This window comes from Ambystoma mexicanum, chromosome 9 (genome assembly GCF_040938575.1).
Source record: "Ambystoma mexicanum isolate Mex_15411 chromosome 9, UKY_AmexF1_1, whole genome shotgun sequence".
Lineage (NCBI taxonomy): Eukaryota > Metazoa > Chordata > Amphibia > Caudata > Ambystomatidae > Ambystoma > Ambystoma mexicanum.
The window spans coordinates 665,043,522-665,064,838 of NC_090931.1; the positions used below are offsets into that span (position 1 = coordinate 665,043,522).

At 49.6% G+C, this 21,317-nt stretch overlaps 1 protein-coding gene across 1 annotated transcript in view; it reads right to left on the reverse strand.

The window, feature by feature from the left end:
• Nucleotides 1-21,317, reverse strand: part of FLACC1 (flagellum associated containing coiled-coil domains 1) — a 356,560-nt gene that overhangs the window by 72,289 nt on the left and 262,954 nt on the right. The window contains exons 12-13 of the mRNA XM_069615462.1: nt 7,717-7,779; nt 5,410-5,499 (exon numbers count right to left, since the gene is read on the reverse strand). Of these exons, the coding sequence (XP_069471563.1) occupies nt 5,410-5,499; nt 7,717-7,779 (153 nt within the window). The remainder of the gene's footprint in view (nt 1-5,409; nt 5,500-7,716; nt 7,780-21,317) is intronic.

Sequence of the window (21,317 nt, forward strand, 5' to 3'; positions counted from 1 at the left end):
TAATTATTTAATTCCTATAGCCTCGAACATACCGCCGGTTTATTTATTTAATATTAATTCACTGGTTGGTATTTTTTGCAAGAACTCGATTCTAAAATGGCGTTTGTGTTCTCTTCTGTGACTCCAACCCAAGTCGAGCCTTTTGTTCCACTTTTGGCAGGCTTCTCCACAGAATCCTCCAAAAGTGGTGCCACTCTGTCTGGGTACCACAGAGGGTGTGGGAGGGGGTTTAGGCACCCTGGTCTGAGTTACCTTGGTAACTCAAGTCGCACTCTTGTGTGATTGGCCCAAGTGGTGAGCCGGCCGGCTCACCACTTAGCATGTTTGATTGACAGCTAGGCTGAGTGAATGGGGGTATGCTGCATAAAAGCAGGGCTTTGGGGACTGGAACTTCAGAAGTCGCCACAGGACCTTAGAATCCGAGGAGGGAGAAGCTGAGCCGGCCTGCAACGACGACACCACTGGTGGAGCCCTGCTGAACCGTCTCACCACTTTTCCCAACGACAGAGGAGATCTCCAGCCCGGAGTCTTCTTCCTTCGACTGGTGGGGATAACCAGTCTACCTTCTTTTCGCCTTCCTGGAGCATCTTGCGGCCGCCTTGCCTGTGCCAAGCACCCCGGCAACTGGGATACCACGTTTTCACCACTATCGCGAACCGAAAGGATAGTACCTTTGTATCGGAGAACTCTGCGGCTGGTTTCTTCCCTGGCAGTGCAACGACCTTCATCCTTCCTCCACGACGAGATCTTCTCTTCCTCTGGACGACGCTGCGACTTGCACCCGCTGCCAGGAACAACTGCCCCCGCTGGAGGATCCTCTCCATTTAAGGTACCGTGTTCCGCCTGGCTTCCCTTGCAACCGTTTGAACTGGATGCATTAAATCCTCGTCTCTCAAACCTGGGTTAGCCTGGGACACCTTAGCTAACTTTCCTGCACTGAACTAAACCTGTTTCGAACTACCTCCACAAACTTTGAAGACTTTGTGTAACTGTCTGATCTTGGGCATCTTCCGCCTGGTTCCCTTGAAAGTGGGCCTGGCACCTAAACTTCCTTGCTCACCAGTAGACTGTGCCTTCCTAACTTGCTGTGGTTCTTTAAAAAGTGTTTAGTGTGTAGGCTTCCATAATTCTGCTTTTCCCTCCCTTTTTATTTAACTTGTTGGAGTGCCATCGAACGTTAAGCGCTCACCTCTGTCTGGAAATAAGTGGTGTTAACTAAGACTTGTCCAACAAGTAATCAGGGATGTACATGATAATAGTGATTGTGTTTTGAACTTATCTTACCAATTTAGTGCTAGTGTGTTTTATAAGTGTGTGTTAAATAAATATTTATATACTTTTACACCCAAGCTCTGGTCAGTGTTTGCTTGTACTACTGTATTTCTGTACCTATTTTGTATGCTCTGTATACTGACCAACTCTTCTTAAGGGAAGTCTGACTGCTCAGCCACAGCTACCAAGTGAATCTGTGTGGTGCAGACTGCTACCAAGTGGGTTTACTGCCAAACACCTGTAGTCTTAAATCTTTTGCAATGGTCCCTAAGGGAACTGCACAGGTTTCTGCCTAACATACACCAAACCAAAGGCATGAGTAAAATCTGGACGGCTTGTCTCCGCGGCGTGGGCCACACAGAGGGGCACTAGGCAGGGCTGCCCGCTTTCCCCCATGCTTTACATACTTGGGCTCAAACTCATTGCCATCTACTACAGAAAACAATTCTTCAATGCAGGCATACAATTGAACGGAGTAGATCACATAATCTCCCTGTATGCAGACAATGTCCTCCTCTATGTAAGAGATCCGCACCAGAACATCCCGACTATGCTGGAGGTCCTCAGCAATTTTGCCAAAGTTTCGGGGATACGATTCAGCAGACAAATCCCGCCGCTTTCCATTAGATGGCCTCAAAGACAAACACATTGATGACCTACCTTCATTGGGTGTGCAATGGCAACTGACTTAATTTCGCTATCTCGGAGTCAACATACTGCACACACCTGAGCTCATGCACGAAAATAACACTGTGGCGGCGCTGCCCCCCCTACGCAAATCGATGAGGTTCTGGTCACGACTCCCCCTGTCCATGATGGGAAGAGCGTCCATTATCAAAATGATCGTCCTCCCCAGGTTCCTCTACGGATTCCAAAATGTGTACTGCTATATCAAAGCCCCCTTCTTTCGCCTACTAGAGACGATACTTAAGGACTTCCTATGGGGTAAAGGCAGACACCTGGAGAAATACTATCTGGCAGCCCAGCTCAGCTTCGTAGCCAAATGGTTGGCTGATAATGTCTCTTCGGAAACAGCACTACTGCAGCACCCAATCGCTCCAATCTGGCTGAAGGAACTCATTTGGGCACCCCAACCCCTCTCAGACGAAACATCCTTACTGGCTACCCTGGGAAGGCAGGTGTGGCACAGGTCAAAGTCACTTCTCCACTTGAAGCATGCATATAATCCGGACATCCTGCTCCGCGCGGACCTTTGCCAGAACAGCGTCGACCTAGCAACCATCAGATACTGGAGAGGAAGGGAGTGTGCACGTGAGGAGACTTATACAACGAGGGCTCCTTCCGAGACTTCTCCTCACTACAATCCGAGGAAGACATACCCAGCGTTCAGTTCCTGTGGTATCAGAAGATTCGAAAGCTAGCACGCGCTAAGTGGGACACATGGCCTGAGGAGCCCGAGCCCAACCCCTTCGTAACATTACTTTATAATTTGGGAGAGGGCTGGAGACCGGTGTCTCAAATATACAGCCACCTAATAGAAAGGCCTAATCGCCGTAGCCCTGAGCTAAAACTCAAATGGTAAAGGGATCTCGGGCGAGAAATGACTAATGGAGAATGGGAAAGAGCTCTGGCGTTCCCCAAAGATGTATCCAGGAACTCCAGATTCAGATTGATTCAACTAAACGTACTGTACCGCTCTAATACCGCATAGAATAGCGAAGTTCAGCAAGCAACCCCATCACAACTGCCCATGGTGCAACAGGGACAAAGCGGATCTACTACACATGTTCTGGGAATGCACCAAGACCCAGCAGCTCTGGGCCGAGGTGGCGCAAACCTGCAGGAGGGCAGGCATGACCAGGTACGAATGGACCACTAGCGAGTGCCTCCTGGGAACGTACCCAAAATTAACCACACTGTAAAGCTCATGGACATGGCATGTATCCTGGCCAAGAGGACCATCTCAATGACATGGAAGCGATCAGGTGGCCCACGATTCCAAGCATGGCATAGTGAACTGGAATGCTGGGTCGGGGCGGAAACCTCTGCCTGGGAGGACAGCGTTGCTAAATCCCCAGATGATGCAAGTCAGGCACTGGACGCTTGGAAGGCCCTGACATGGGCACTGTCCCACCCTTCCAACGACGAGAAGCCCCCCATGAGTGATCTACGCCGACGCCAATTGAATCGACCACCACAAAGCCACCTAAACAGACCATCACCAGAAACAGAACTGATCCCTTATCTTCATGCTCCCCCGCCCCCTCCTGGCACCAGCCCTCCCCACTCCACCCCCTGCTCACTCTCCCAAGCTGAACTACCCATCAACCACAAGGAGCCAATCACTGTTACCGTTAAACGTTTTATGTTAAAGTTGTATATGGTTTAATGTTACGGCTATCTTCACATTGATGTGCCCATACTATGCTGCAGGTGGCAACTACTGTCACACTGCTGTTGTACTTCTAACAAATGCCAATAAAGAAATTTAAAAATAAAATACACAACATACAGCAATCAGACCCCTGAGATCTGCTCAGGCTCACACACCGACTATTCCCAGTTTCAAGCTACAAACAGCCAGAGGCTCGAGCTTCCCAGTCCCTGCTGCTAAGCTTTGCAACACCCTACCCAATGCTCATAGAAATGTTCCATATATCCATTCCTTCAAAGCTAAAACCAAACAATGGCTACATGAACGGGATGCCCTAGCCTGCGCTCTATAATCCCTTTACAGCGGTTTATCCCCTTACCGACTGTTCGCTGTTTATACTGTATACTTAGATTCATTCCGTTCCTCTCTATACGATGTTTTGAACTTTATGTATATATGTGTAAAAGTTATATTGTACTATTTCTGTAACTTGTAACTGCCTGTTTAAACATGCGCCCAGATGCCCCGGGGCAAGGTGCGCACTACAAATAAAACAAATACAAATAGCTAGCGACTCTCCCTGCCTTGATTATCGACGTGGGAGGACCCCGGGTACTGCTGACACACAATGCAGGATTCCTCAGCCTGGTTTCTTGGTCTTACGCTTTCTATTCTCACGGCTTCATGAAAGTAACGGTGCCTTGTCGAAAAGGTCAAGGGAGCTTCCCTCCTTGTGGTCCCCTTCGGTTTTGCGGTCTTTCTCCTTGTGTTAAACTGCCATCTTGGAACTGCTATTTCGTCATGTGCTTTGCCTCGCTCAGAGTGTGCTCTCGTGCTACGCCTTTTATCCGCGTGGGGAAGTGTAATGGAAGTCAGGTGTGTGTGATGGTCTGTAATTGGCTGACCCTGCCTGACCATTGTATTGGGACACGTCAGGTATACGGCTCGGGTGTTAGTCTGTTTTCTCTCATAGCAAGCTGTCAGTGAGAAAGTGTTCATGTTGTGAAAGGCAGGGTTTAGGGGGGTTGAATTCCTAAGTGTCCAACCTGGTAGGATGTGCTAAAGGTGTTACAGGGAAGGGGATACCGTGTCTCACAATCCAGTGTCCCACTCCCACTCTCTGAAGACCCCTCAGGCAGGTGATCCTCCCGCACTGGTCCACTCCCAGGAACTAGATTCAAATGCAATGACCGTGTCCTGGCCACCTGGATGACAGATTCCCGGGGACTAGTGGGTGAGACACCTTCTGGTTTCTCACAATGAAAATAAATGTTTATCAATAAAAACGCTCCGTGGTTAAACAGAAAAAAAGGAAAAACAGACACTTGGCACAGGGCAATTACATGGTGATCTCATCTGCGAATTGTACCACTTTTTCCCTTTTTGGCAAGCAGCACTGGCTTTTGCCCATTACCTTGCCCTATAATGCTATGCAAAATATCTCATTAGCACTGCAAATGCCTTACTGTTGTTTAGTTTACATAGCTTTGCGTTTTGACACAAATATGATCGACAATGGACCATTGAGAATATCGGACATTTTAACAGTGACTGGCTAAACAACCATTTTTAAAACAGTGTTTAAACTACATATCAGTTATACAAAACAAAAGTATCTGCTTATGCAGAAGGTTCCTAGTGTTCGATAATGCTGGACTCACGCAATCCAGCCCACGGTATTCTGGAATTTTTGTTAGCTTTCATAACAGGAAGCAGGCTTATATATGTTATGAAACCTGCCCGTGGACCACCTAAATCCTTCCTTCCACTGGACCTCTGTACACTCGCCTGAACCCACTCACCAGTTTTTCAATCTCGAGTTGGGCTGCTCTTACAGACTCGTTCAACGCATCCACCTCCTCCTGTTTCTTAGCAAATCCTAAGTGTGCTTCCTGCATCCGGAAATAAAAACAAAATAGAAATCCATTTGGACGAAGTTAAATATACTTCTTTTTCCATGCTTTCTTACTTGTTTCCTTAGTTAAGCTTCTTTCCTGTTCAGCATTTTTACATTTAATCACATCAAAATTGGTCAGAATCAGGGTGAGAAAGAACTGGGGCAGGGACATGCAGGAGACAACCTCATGCTTGACAAGAACATGCCTTTGCAGAACCAGATTGCCCAACTAGTAGAGAAAATGACATTGATATTGATATTTTATTTCTATTGCACTCGCACACAAGTGTTTCAGAGCGCGACAAGCCAAGGGAGGGGAACAGGGGAGAACAAAACAACGATATTACTAGGCCCAGTGACATTGAGAACGCGCAAGTGCTTGTGAGAGGGGGAGGGGAAAAGTGCATGAAGGGGGGAGCAGTGGAAAGTGCGGAGTAAAGGAGAAAGATAAATACTAAATAAATAATAAAGGCAACAAACAGTGGTAGTGCAGCCAGCAATTGGCAAGTGCTGGGTGTAAGGCAGCCGACAGGGAGGTCTGATAAGTGCAGGAAGAAAAGGGGGGTGGGGACTGTATGGGTACAGATACAGACCCCAGTGCATGGGGTGGGCCGGAGGCAGTGCGGGAGGCTGGCAGGGTGAGCAGGTACCTGGCCCGGAGGACAGAGGGTGGGCAGGTGCATAGTGCTACGAGAGAACAGACTAGCAGGGGAGAGGTGGAGCGAAGGCAGAAAAAAAAGAGGACGGTCTTGAGGTGCTTCCGGAACTGGAGATGGTTCTCAAGTTTTAGAGTGGCAGGGAGGCTCTTCCAGAGGGAGGCCCCAGCCGAAGACAGATCTACCCCCAGCTCGTTTCTTTGAAAAACAACTGACCCTGAGGGATTTGGATGTAGAGGAGCGAAGAGCTCGAGAGGGGAGGGATTTGCGGAGGGATAGCTGAAGGTATTTTGAACCAAGGCCCCAGAAAGCCTTGTGGGCAATGCACAGGGTTTTGAATTTAACCCTTGCATCCACTAGAAGCCAATGGAGAGATTTCAGAGCTGGAGAGATACAATCCCAGGGCTTGAGGCCAAGGACAAGTCTTGCAGATCTGTTCTGGATTAGTTGCAGAGAGTAGAGGCAGGTAGATTTAGAAAGAGGCTGTTACAATAGTCCAACCTAGAGAGAACCACAGATTGGGAGACCATGAGCTTCTGGGGGAAGGAGAGAAAAGGCAGAGTACCTCTCAGGAGGTGCAGTAGCAAGTTTGACTTTTTAGAGACATCAGAGATGTGAGCGGAGAAGGAAAGTGTGGAGTCAAAGATGACCTCGAGATTCTTAGCCTCGCAGGTGGGGGGAGTAGGAGGGCCAAGGGAGGCCGGCCAGAGAGTGAGGGCAAAGGATGATGAAGGTGTGCCAATGAGGAGGATCTCTGTCTTACTGGCCTTCAGACAAAGATCATTGGCGGCACACCAATCTTGAATGGCAGTTAGGGAATCAGAGAGGGAGAGGAGGTGGCTGAGGGCAGCCTGAAAATGAGTTGAGTATCAACCTCTGGATTTCCAAAATGGCTGAAATATCTGTCATGCCGGGATCATTTCAGCCACTACTAGAGATTCCGACAATACTAGATTGGATACACTTCCTTCTTTCCTATACAGATGAGGACCTCTGAAATATGGTTAGGGCTGGGGTAGTCATAAAACAGACCATCCTCTTGTTTTTCCAATAGGTCAGTGTCCCTGTACGTTTGCAGGGACCAGGTAAGCCACAACGTTGCTGTTAAGACTGAGAATGTTCTAGATTTTTGTAACATTCTGCCAACATCTTTTTCTGCAATATTCTGCAATATGTGCAGCTTGATTTATGGGGGCGGTCTTGCAACGTTCAAACCAATCAATGCCAGGCAGCATAAGTTGATTTGGGAGGGTCATGGAATATGAGATAAAGTAACTTATGTAATGAGTCCATCAGTGCAGTCAATGAATATAGTAAAGAAAGTTCTGATTTTAAGGCCCATTCACCAAAGCAGGTGGCTTAGGAACATTTAAATCAGGGAGATTGAAATTCAGGGAAACTTTGAATGTTGGCAATTCCATGTTTTGCTTACCGAGCCGCCTACAAGCATTGCCTATTACAACACTCTCACACTGGTCACCCACTCTTCTCAAATCTGGCCATTTTGTTTCGGCACCATGGCAACCTGATTATTACCTTTGCCACTTTATAATTACCTCCTGCTGCCTTTCTTGGAGCTGGTGTTTCCGACATTCTTCTTCATACTTCTGCTGAAGGCTCTGCATGTAAATAACAGAGAAAAGGTGAGACCACGCATGTCTTTGTTAATTTGTGGAGGGATTTGGGAGGCACCCGTGCCCTGGCTGTCCCACCCCACAATGCAAGTCCCAGATCAGCATAAGCGCACACACAGAAACACACAGAAATGAGTGCACATGTATGTTAAAAAAAAGATATCACAGCTTTGCTTGAGGGTGAAAGCCTCAACCGGCCGATTATTATTCAACTTTGGAGGATAAATAAATAAAAGGAAAACCTCACAAAGACAGACAGAAGCACCTGCTTTTGCTTGTCATCAAGTTGGTGGCTACCTCAAAAGGGATCCATGGCGGTTTATCTTCTCAGGGCAGTTTCCTTGTTAGAGGCCATGATTGTGGACTAGATTTATCCAGTCAGGCCTGCCTATGGATTCTAAATTTAACGAAATATGTGGACAAAGCTAAGCATAACCGATTCTGGGTAGGATAGTGTTTACTTCACTTCTCGGTTCTGTTCTTCTCCTTGGTTAAATCATATTAGATGCCCAGAATTAGCTTAAACAAATCAACTGATACCACCCTATATAACCCCCTACCTTGTTTACAACACAATAAAACACACTGCTGAGACAGGGATCCATCTAATGGAGGTTGGTTGTGCCACTTCTTGCTCTGGCTGCACGCCAATGACCAATGGATCTTGGCAGCATATGGCATGCTATTACTTGCTGGCCCGGTGTGGTATAAATATATCATCTTGGGCGTGCCATCCACACGACATGCACTTGCCACTGTGAACCTTCTTGCCTTGGGAGGAGGGACATGCACCTGGCCGATCGGGGGTTACCATCCCCTAATTAAGGCTAGTGGACTTACCTGCTTGGAGTGTACAGACCTATCTTATGAAGTGTGCCGCAGATCCTCCCAGAGTATATCACTAAAGACATTCCTTTATCTGTGGTGGGGCTCGGTGTTCTAAACTGTTCCATTTTACAAAGCTGTTAATTTCTTTTGTGATACTCCCTTATGTGAGATTTGCAAATGTTAGCCTCCAAAGAACAACTTCCTACTTATATCATTATTTGGCTTTAAGGAACAACTCTTTACAGTCAAACTTGTAAAACAAAATGCATGCTCTGTTCTGTGCCTTTGTTCTTTTTTCATGGGGGTATCACTTGTCGCCCTTCTTTTCTCCGCCATCCCTACTCATATTTGTTCTACTTAGTGCTCTAACCAGTGTTGTCCCTGATTCTGTCCTGTTGATACTTCTTTTCCTTCATTTATGGGGTGGTGGAAATAATCTCCTTATCCCCAGTTTTCCACTCCCACTTTCCCATCTGTAGCTTATCTCACTCCAACTTCTCACTCTAATCGAGTGCTCCCAGCTTATGTCCTGTTTCTCATGTTTGTCTCCTTTGGAAAAGGTTTTTTTTAACGCTGTTCTCCTAACCAAAGCCTGCTCCCTATCCCCAAACCCAACCATTTTTCTTTAATATTTATGTCTTCCACAGGGCTGGGATAACATTTAAAAGGCTGATCTTTGGATAGGTCAACCTTTTCCAGTCTCATTTTTGGAGGTCTACTTTTGGACCTCATGCCTTACATTATTGGCTTCCACCTAACTAATAAGAAAGCTTAAAATGCAGTCAACGACTTCTTCTAATCACAGGATTCTAAATATTCAGACTTCGGCAACTGAGTAGACACTAACATAGAACAATTGCCTTTATCTTTTCTGCAGAAGTATGTTCACAACAATGGAAAGTGCCTTTCCTGACAAATGTTTGGGAATTTCAGAGAAGAACAATGACAGAACACACAAAATAAAATAAATATATCCACAAGGAAAGGGGCATTGTATAACAATTGTAGTTTATTTGACCACAAAGTACTGATATTCTCTCAGCCCTTTGCAGGGGTTGTTAAAGCTTGCGACAACTGAAACATTGCAACTTGTAGGGGATGCAATTATCCCACGATAATAACCACCTCCAAGGTCTGTAGAGCATCAGGAGATGTTGTGCCTCCTAAAGCAAATCCTCAAAAAACTCTGGATAGCATGATCTGAGGAAATGGGCATAGCAAGTGTGGTAAAATAGACATTAAAACTCCCTAAAAAAAAGAAAAAGGTAGACTTGAGGTTCCGGAACTGAAAATAACCGATTTGGCAGAACAGCTGCAGCACACAGCGCAGTCGATGTAAGTGAGGGCATCTGAAAAGGACCTCCTGGCAAATGGGAGAGTCCACACAACAACAGAGCACTTGCTAACATTCAAAGATGACTGAAAGGCAGAGGGGTTAACAGTGATAGAGAGAGGGGCCAACGCAGCTTGGAAAAAGTGCAGAAAGATTTAAACTGGGTGATCTTATTGGTGTAACAGCCACACTGTGGGGGACAAATTCACTAAATCGGGGAGGGGCAAATACGAGAGCCTTGAAAGCAAGTGATATTAGAAAATGGGAGAGATAAGTGTTGGTGTATGTCCGAGCCAATACCAATGACATGGCAAAAAATTCATGGTGGCCAGGAGATCTGGGATTTCATACTGGACACATTGCTAGCCTGAGCTATTTGCCAGGCAGTATTTGGCAGTGGAAGAGAGCACAGTGTCACTTCTGTATATAGCCCTTCGAGATCAATAGGCAGTAGATGTCCTCACAATCCAAAGGAAATGGTGACGTGTCCTAGACATTGAGGATACAATATGGTGTAGGCTGTGCAAACATACTATAACAGCATCAAGATATGCACGAGTCAGACTGACACAAGAAAATTACTTTTGCAGTGTTCATCTGAGAACCCAAGTGCTATGCAAATCGATAGTAAGATCCAATGGTAATACTGCCGGTGTGCCGAAGAAAAGGGTAATTTCTTGCACATGGTTTGGAGAAACACACCATTTCAGAGCTTAGGGAGCAATGACAACAGAGCGGGTTGAGACATGGTGGGGGGTTAAGGGTATACGTCTGCTGATGGCAATCCCCAGGAATAATGATGAATTGAAAGTCCCTCTTGAGCCATCACGGAGGAACTGGTCAAGGGGTCTGGTTAAATCAATAGCGAATATGAGCACAAACAGGGATGTCATTTCACCAAAATGCTAGGGGTAGCGGAAGTGATATCACACGACCCTTGACCTCTGATGACATCACAGGAAGTGATGGAATTTGACCCCACCCCCCAAGTGACATCACAGGAAGTGATGGCAAACAACCTTCAGATTTTTTAGATGCATCTAGCACCCTCTCGTTTCAGCCAGATATAAGAACCGAGCCACAGAGGGAAGCATGATTGGTCTATGATTACACATTTGGGGAATGCCATTTTCCAGATTCGACATGGGGTCTATATGTAAAACATACATAATACAGAATTTATAACAGGGTAACTGAAATCTGTAACGCAGGCTACAGGTAGTGTATGAAACATCTATAGATCAATAGACACAGAAGTACGTGTTATCTGTGGCATTGCTGTGTTAAACAAGACAAAAAAGCACTGACCTGAGGAGGCGTGCACTGATGTTTAACCAGGCGAAAAATGCTGCACGAGCATGGCCTGAAAATTAAATCATTGACCAAGATTTAGTATCAAAAAAATTCCCTGGTTATAAATGTATATATGATTCAGCTACCACTACGAAAGAAGAAACCTATTAGACTGGTCTACGTGCACAGAGGGGAGTGCACCTGATAATGTTATCTTTGCTCAGTACAATACCTGGGAAAGTTTCTTTCAATATACCCAAGAGCCCCACATAGTGTTTTTATTGTCTAGGCGTAATACTGAATGCCAGAGGACTTTAAAAAAAAACACTATTTAATGTAATATCATTGCTGCACACATAACTTCATAGCACCACACAGTTATTTAAAATTGAAAACACCCACGAGTTGCTTCTCACCCAGGGACTCACTAGCAGACTTCAAGGCGCGCATTTCGACCCAGTGGTGCCCAATGGTGTAGCACAAAATTTGGCAGCTCACCTGCGAGCCATGCTGTGGGCCCCACCCAAGCTCCTTAAAGCACAGGGCACGCCACACCCCGGGTCGGTCCGGACCACGACGTATGCAGAATGTCCATGATGATTATGCCACTGTAGGGGCATGCACTACAGCAAGTGAAAGAAGTAAGGAACAAGTTACTTACCTGTAACTGTTGTTCTCCAGCGTGGGTCTGGCATGGATTCACATGCTCATAAATATTCCCCGTCGTCAGGTTGGGAATCCTCGGTAAAGAAAAATCAGTATTAGTTTAGTTTCTGATCTGTCTTTCGTAGTAGTAACCAATCACTGATCTCTGCGTCATACTGACCACAGCCAATGACTGCCATCTCCCTAAGCCCCGCCTCTAGCAGCCATCTTCAGATTTGGTAGCCTACGTGAAGTGGCAGTATGACCAAGTGAAGAGCCGCAGAGGGGTAGGCGGGAGGGTTCGCATGTGAATCCATGCCAGACCCACGCTGGAGAACAACAGTTACAGGTAAGTAACTTGTTCCTTTTCCAGCATGGGGTCTGGCATGGATTCACATGCTCATGAATAAAAGAATACATAGCAGTACACACATGCACAACCACGGGAGGTGGCAACAGGTTCAACATTAAGCAGTACAACAACTCAACATTAAGCATCTCTTACCTTCTCACCAGGCCCACCTTAGGCGAACAGGTTGCGCAGCACTGCTTGGCCGACCCTGGACTCCTCCCTGGAATCCCGGTCGATGTAGTAGAATTTCTTGAAGGTGTGTGTCGACCTCCACGTAGCAGCCCTGCAGATGACCAGCAGGGGCACACCAGATAGGAACGCTGTGGTAGCTGCGATCGCTCTGGTGGAATGGGCTCTCGGACGGCCGGGCAGTGGTCGGTTTGCCAACCGATGACAGTACATGATGATACAGCCGAAGAGCCATCTGGAAAGGGAAGCCTTTGAGAGAGCCTTCCCCTGATTGACAGGTCCAAAGTTCACAAAAAGTTGTGATATCTTCCGAAAACTCTTCGTGCGGTCCACGTAGAACTTCAGCGCTCTAGCCACATCCAGTGAGTGCAAAGTCCTTTCAGCCGGCGACGAAGGCGACGGGAAGAAAACAGGCAACACCAAGGGTTCATTGAGGTGGAAGTCCGACGGCACCTTGGGCATGAAGGAGGGGTGCGTCCTGAGCACTACCCTCGTGTCGTGAAAAATCAAGTACGGGGGCTTGCAGGAAAGGGCCTGGATCTCTCCCACCCGTTGTGCGGAGGTGATGGCCACAAGAAACGCTGTTTTCCACGACAAGAACTTCAACGGAGCTGAGTGCAGAGGCTCGAACGGAGGTCCCATGAGCTTGGTCAGCACCACGTTGAGCTCCCACGCCGGGGCCGGAGCCTTCACCGGCGGGAACGATCTGAACAGTCCCATCATGAATTCTTTCACCAGACGATGAGACCACAAAGACGTCCGTCCCGTGGTTCTGGTGTATCGGGAGATCGCAGCAAGATGAATCTTGATGGAAGCGTGCGCCAGTCCAGCCTTGGCCAGCGTCAGTAGGTACGGCAGTACATGAGGAGCCGTAATCCGTAGAGGGTTAATCTTCTGTGCGTGGCACCAGACAGAGAACCTCTTCCATTTGTGTCCGTAGCATTTAAGTGTTGAGGACGCCCTGGCCTTTGCAAGAACCTCTCTGCAGTCGGCCGGTATGTCGTAACCTCCAAACTCTAACGCTGCAGGAGCCAGGCCTGCAAGTTCAGCGACTTCGGGTCGTGATGGAGGATGGCGCCTCCTTCCCTGGAGAGAAGATCCGTGTCCACTGGCAGCTTGATTGACGGGGACGCTGACAAGTCCAGAAGGTCCGGGAACCATATCTGCCTCGGCCACGCAACCTGCACCGTGACCTCTTGAGCTGGTTGATGAGCCGGATCAGCAACGGCAATGGAGGGAACGCGTATAGAAACAGGCCCTCCCAGGGGAACGAGAAAGCATCGCCCATGCTCCTCGGCTGGGGAAACCTGCTGGCGAACCTCCGGCACTTGGAGTTTGTCGCCGTCGCGAACTGATCGATCTGGGGTGTGCCCCACCATTGGAAGAGGCGGTCCACTAGATCCTGTCGTAGTTCCCACTCGAGGCACGAGCGCAGCTCTCTGCTGAGCGAGTCGGCGATGGTGTTTTTTATTCCTGCCAGATGAAACGGCACCAGAAACATCCCTTGGGCGACGGCGCAATGCCACAGATCCTGCACCTCCTTGGACAGGGCTGGGGATCTGGTACCGCCCTGCTTCCTGATGTAGAACATGATGGTGGTGTTGTTGGTGAAGATCCTCACCACCTTGCCCTTGAGGGACGGAAGAAAGGACCTGAGGGCCCAAAACACTGCACGGAGCTCCAGGACGTTGATATGGAGGGACTTCTCTGTCGGAAGCCAAAGGCCTCTCGCGTGCAGATTTTCGGTGTGCGCTCCCCACCCTTCCAGGGAGGCATCCGTGGTCACTGTCTTCTGGTGGCCCGGGGTCTGGAAGTCCATGCCCGCCGTCAGATGCGCGCGGGTGCCCCACCACCGGATCGCTTGTCGGAAGCTCTCGTCGAGTGTGATCCTGTCTTCGAAGCTGCCCGTCGTCTGGATCCAGCGAGCGTCCAGGAACTCCTGTAACGGGCACATCCGAAGCCTGCACAGGCGGATGAGATAAATGCAAGAAGACATCATTCCGAGGAGGGATTTGATGGACCCCACCCTGGCTGCGTCCGCAACCAGCATCCGCTGCACCTTGCCCAAGATGGCCCTCGTCCTTTCCTCCGACGGAGAGGCCAGAAGCGCCACTGTGTCGAGTTTCGCTCCCAGAAACAGTGCGTCTTGCACGGGCACCAGGTGGGACTTGGCGTAGTTTATGGAGAATCCCAGGTCCATGAGTAGTTGGACGGTCCTTGCCGTGTGCTCCGCGGCAAGCTCCCTTGTCTTTGCTCGGATGAGCCAGTCGTCCAGGTAGGGGTAGACGTGGATCCCCTCCAGGCGCAGCCGCGCCGCCACCAGTGCAAAGCACTTGGTGAACACCCTGGGTGCCGTCCTCAATCCGAAGGGAAGTGACGCCCTTGGACCACGAATCTGAGAAACTTTCGGTGTCCCTTTAGGATGGGGATATGGAAGTAAGCATCCTCCAAATCCAACGACGACAGGAAATCGCCCTCCTCCAGCTGACTCAGGACGTGCTGGAGGGTGACCATCCGGAACTTCTGTGCCTTGATGAATTTGTTCAGTCATCGTAGGTCCAGGATGGGACGCCATCCTCCTGTCTTCTTTACGAGGAAGTATCTTGAGTAAACTCCGGAGCCCCGAAGCCTCTTTGGGACGAGCTCGATGGTGCCTTTCTTGAGCATCGCCTTTACCTCCAAGAGAAGTTGAGGGACGTGATGTTCCTTCCTGGCCACGGGGGGGACGCGCGGGCACTTCTTTAGAAACTCGAGCGCGTGACCCTGGGCCAGGGCGTCCAGCACCCAACGGTCGGTGGAGATGGACTCCCACACGCTGACGAAGTTCGCCAGCCGGCCTCCCACCGGGATGCTTCGGTGGGGGCCCGACCCCACGGCCGGTTCCATCCTGCTTCTACGAGGCTTTGCTGCCTTGTCCTCCCTGGCGACGACGGCGGGGTCCGCCCGACTTGCCTCGTCCCCTGTAGGCTTCCTGTGACGACGAACGGGCCGCTTGACGGTAGGTTGAATATCCGCCGCCGGAACCTTTGGAGGCACCCTGCTTGCCTCGGGTGCTCCGAAAGGGCGGCCGTCGTTGCTGGAGAACACCAAGAGCCCGGGCTGTCTCCGTGTCCGTCTTGACGGCTTGTAGGGAATCGTCCACTGTTTTCCCAAACAGGTTGCTCCCGTCGAACGGCATGTCCAAGACTCTGGTCTGCACGTCCTGCCGGAAGTCCGTTGCCTTGAGCCATCCACGCCGTCTAAGGCACACACCGTTGCCCAACTGGCGAAATCCAGTGTCAGCGATGTCCGTCGCTATCGTAATGGCGTGGTCCGACGCCACTTCTCCTTCCTGCAAGATCTCTAGGGCCTCCGCCCTCTTGTCGTCTGGTAGCAAGTCCAGCAGGGGGGCGATTTTGTACCACAACTCCCTGTCGTAGCAGGCTACGATAGCTAAGGCGTTGGCAGCCTTAATTGTCGTCGCTGCCGATGAGATGACTCTGCGTCCCATCGTGTCCAATTTCTTTCCCTCGCCGTCCGGCGGGGAGGTTGACGTAGAGGCCGAGGACCCCCCCCCGCTTTCTTCCTGGCCGCCGCGGAGACGACCGAGTCCAGGGTCGGCTCTGCCCAAAGGCACAAGGGGGCCGCGTCCGGTACTTCTTCTCGTACCAATCCCGTCTTGCAGGCGTTGTGGATGGGTTCTTGAGGAGGGCGAGACCCTCATCCCAGATATCGTCCGGTAGAGGTACAGCGAGGACCGTCTTCCTCTTGGTCTCGCGCCGTTGATAAAGGAAACCTTCCTTCTTCTCTTCCGGGCAGAGCTGGAATAGCTCGGATGCCCTGGCGATCATGGCATGAAACGATCCAATCTCGTCGGGCGGGGAAGCCCAGGGAGGAGGCGACGACGGGAGAACCTCGTCGTTAACCTCGTTGTCTGTACCCGTCACGGCCGTGTCCGTCCCCATATCATCCCCATGGGTTGTGGACGGGGAGGAGGGCTGAGCAGGGCACGATGGTTGAAAAGGGGGTGGAGGATGAATCCTTCTCTTAGGACGAGGGCTCCCAGAAGGGCCTGGCTCCGGGTCCCCTGTCGGGAGCGGTTCCTCCGTTGGTGGTAACGGCAATCTCGTCTTTATCTCCGAGCATAAGGACTGTATAGCCAAAAAAATGGCCGCCGAGTTGTCTTGCAGCACTGGTTGAGGGGATTCCGACGGGCGGTCAGGAGCCCCGTCGGCACCCTCGACGTTATCGTCGTCTCCGACGTCGGGGTCCCTCCCGACGGGCTGGTCGTCTTCCACGCCAACGCCGTGGCTTAAGACTTCGATCAGCTCCTCTTCAGAGGTAGAGGCCAAATCCACGATGACCTCCTGCCCCCCCTTTTTCTTCTCCGTCGGAGGTTTCACGGGGGTCCTGTCGATGGGCATGAAAGAGGACTCCCTTCGCGGTGGCAGGGAGACTCTGGGCCCCGAGGTCGCCACCACTGGTGTAGCCTCCACAGGCTGAGCCAGGGCCGCCGTGACTGTCTCGATAGAGGCCTTGGCCGGGTGGTTCAAGGCTTTCACCACCTTAGGTGCGCTCACTGCCTTCTCCTTGGGGGGAGGGTCACCGCCTCGCTCCCCCTCCGATGGGGCCTTTGAGCTCGACCGGGGTCTCTCCAGGAACTTCGCCGGGTGCTCGGCCTTCCTCTTACCCGAGCCAGAGCATTGGCTCGTAGTTGATGGCGCGGGGAGGATGCGCCCTGTCTGTCACCCGTAGAGCCCGCCGTTCGGCGCTCCCGGTGCCAGCGGACTCGCGGTGCTTGGCCTTCTGTTGGGCCCCCGTCCCGGGGCGCCCTCAAAGGTCTTAGAAGACCGCTCGGACTTCTTCTTTTTCTCGCCTGACGGGCTCTTCCCTTCCAGCCAGTTGGCGAGACGCAGATGGCGGTCCTTCATGGTCCGCTCTGACATATTGCCGCAAAACGCACAGTCCTTCTCCACGTGCGTCTTGTCCTCATGCAGGCAGTAGAGGCAAAGGGAGTGTTCATCCTCCTTAAAGACATTCTGAAGCTGGCATCCAGGGCAGACCCTGAACAGCTTTCCGGGCGTCGAGCTTCCCTTCTCCTCCTGGGCCATGTCCGAGATGGGCCTGAGAAACTTCTGGAGTCTTCCAAAAGCGTGGCTCGACGAAATCTTCACCCTTGAGGGGCGTAGAAGAATCCGACACGGGTCCCCCTTGATCGGATAAAGAAACGGTGGAGCGTGATGCTCTTTTGACCGAAAAAATAGAGAATTTTCCTAAGAAAAAGCGCGAAAACGCACTAAAGCTCGAGAGCAATAGCACGAGGATCCCAACACTTGAACGTGCGGTAAAAATCTGAAGATGGCTGCCAGAGGCGGGGCTTAGGGAGATGGCAGTCATTGGCTGTGGTCAGTATGACGCAGAGATCAGTGATTGGGTACTACTACGAAAGACAGATCAGAAACGAAACTGATACTGATTTTTCTTTACCGAGGATTCCCAGCCTGACGACGGGGAATATTCATGAGCATGTGAATCCATGCCAGACCCCATGCTGGAGAAATATGCTTTTCAATCAAAGCTTAAATCTTTAACGTAACAGAGAGAAGGGGGCAGAGCCTGGTTCACAAATAGTGATGGCTGGTGAGTTGCCACAAGTATGTGATTGCGACTGAGCCTAGCGAGGGAGCCCGAACTTATAAAATCAGTTGGGGGAAGGGAGGCCCTGGTGGATTCTTCTCCCTCCACAGAGTAAACGTTTTGAATAATGGGTTAAATGGTGTATTACAAAGCACACTATCTGGGACAATTTGGGCAAAAGGCCAAAAATGTGGGTAAAAGGCCAACAATTGGTTTTGTAGGCTGTAGGGTAAATCGTGGAAAAAGTACAATAGATGCAAGTCACCAAAAGTGCACAGGGCATTTCCCAATGTAATATCATGCTGAACCCTGCAATATATGCCAATATAAAACATTTGTATGCTGGCTGTGCCCATACATTTCCATGCTAGCTGCACTAACATATGCTAGTATTCCCATATAAAACCATACTTATGTTTGCTTTAAGATGTTTTTCGATAGTATCATTACTGGCATTGGGCACAAAACTGGCTCTGCCAATATATGCCAGTACTCCTATGTAAGTACATACTCCTGTTGGTTTGGCCATTAAATGTGACATGTCAAAGTAGGAAACCTGTCCAAACTGGTCCCAATATAAGCCAGTCTAGCCCCATAAGAACACTTATCTTGCATAATTCATCATAGATGCGAAGCTACTAAAAAGTCATGCTACAGTGAAGAATATACAGGCCGCTACGCCAAAACATTAGTCTGGTGAGGTAACACTACTTATCATGCTTGCTTTTTTAAAGATGCAGAGTAATAAATGCCATGCCACAGTAAGCAATGGCTAGACTGACTGCACCAAAATGCCAGTCTAGCCAGGGAACGGCACACATGAACATGCCTTTGCCCAAAAATACCAGTAAAACATGCCAAGTTAATAAAGGATGTGGCAAAAATGCTCCAGTGATCTCCAGTCTGCCAGGGCCTTAAACACACATACATCTCCTCTCGCACACACTGGATTCACCACACAGAACATTCAAAAACACACCATCACATTCATACTCATTCACCTACCAGTCTCTCTCTCTCTCTCTCTCTCTCTCTCTCACACACACACACACACACACACACACACACACACACACACACACACACACACACACACACACACACACACACACACACACACACACACACACACACACACACACACACACACACACACACACACACACACACACACACACACACACACACACACACACACACACACACACACACACACACACACACACACACACACACACACACACACACACACACACACACACACACACACACACACACACACACACACACACACACACACACACACACACACACACACACTCTCTCTCTCTCTCTCTCTCTCTCTCTCTCTCTCTCTCTCCCCCCCCCCCCCCCCCCAACCCCTACTGAGTGCCTCTCCAGCCCAGCCTTCACCCTGATGGGTGAAGCCTGAGCCGGGGACCCAACAGACCTGGCCTCGCGAGGGAGTCCCAGGTGTTGCAACTGTGGCCCCCAGAGGTCACAGTTGCGACCCCTGGCGACCTCCAAATGACGTCCCTGATCACAAAGAAAACCATGCAGTTGACGAGGTCCTGGTAGAGAAAGGGACCTTTATGGAGAAACTACAATACCCTGCAGGGGCTGGTGTTAACTGTGGAGAGAATTGTTATGAGTGGACTCAACAAAAGATCGAAAGATGCCAGAGAGGAGATGGAATGGAGTGGACCAAATAAAATAAAAAGCAGAAAGAAAACAAAATAGCTGGGACATTGGTTTGGCTATTGCTCATTGCAACCAGAGACGTTTTTATGGGAGGTCAAAGGGGACGCTTGCCCTGGGCCCCCACCTTGAAGGGGGGGGGGGACTCACAAGGCTGCCTGATCTAAAGAAGTCAGTTTCCCATTGCTTACCAAGCTTAACTAGCACACATCAGGGTATTTTATGACGTGCTGCTGAGGCTTTAAACCTATTGCCACTTGGTTGACATGCACATTCTGCTCTGATCAATTATGTACTGTTTTCTGTGTTCACTGTGGTGTACATAGTTTGTGCGTTCACTATGCACACAGCTCCTGTAGCATTCACACTTTTCTGTGGGAATTATATTGATCATGTGCAATAGCCAAAAATGAAATGCATGTTGACACATTTGAGTGCCACGATGGTTCAGAAGATAGCTCAGCGTGTTAAAGCACTCAATGAAGAGATCTATGTTCATATGCAAAATTACAGTACCAAATTCCAGCAAGGTCGACCCAGCCTTTCCCATGTCTTAAGTTGATAAACTTGCATGTATAAGTTTTATTTATTTAATGAAAATGACAGGAAAAACAATGCATTTTTGATGCAAAAATAATGCTTACAACACTTTAACATTGATTTACAGAGCCGAGGACCAGTGTCCTTAACAATGTGTGAGAGGTGTGGATAGGATGCAAGATGATGCAGTGGAGGTAGAAACATGAACCAGGGAACAGGACAGTAGAGCATGATATAGAAATGGGATAGTGGAGGAAGTGCTAAGTTCTAGGATGAAGGGGTGAGGGATAAGTGCTGGTTGTTGCAGAGTGGTATGGGGAGAGGAGAACATGGAGATGTGGTGGCATAGAATGCTATCTAAGTGGGTCTCTTCAGAAAGGAGGAGAGCTAGAAGGTTGGATTCAAATAGAGCTAGGGTGGGACTAGTGCAGAGAGAAAGAGCATTCCAGAGTAAGGGAGTGAGGAGAGAGCAGAAACAAGAGGGAGTGCAAGGTACATGGGAGGTGAGCAGAGGATGGTCGTACTTTGTTTTGTAACACAAGTGCTATTATCACCCTACCCTGTGTTACATACAGGACCTCTAGAGAGGGGTAGTCAATATGTAACGTACTCATTTTGCTTCATAAGTAGCTATGGGACACATTGGGCCTCATTACGAGTCTGCCAGTCCGGAAACCACGGTGGCGGTAAACCTGCCGCCACCGTTGTTTCCGGACCGGCAGATTACGAGTTCTGCTGGCGGGTGGTGTCACTCCCGCCAGGTGTGACCTGGCGGGAGTAACGCCACCCGCCTGCAGGCGGAAATGGAAACACAGGCTGTGTCATAGACGGAACCGGTGTTAGCATGGTCCCCATTCCCATAGAATCCTATGGGACTCTATGGGAACGGGGAACAACACAGTTACCGCCACCGGAATGACCGGCAACCAGGGTTATAATACCCTGGTGTTACCGGGTGGTCCGGCGCCTATCTGCTGGTTTTTCCGGCACGGTTACCGCCAGACTCGTAATGAGGCCCATTGATATGTT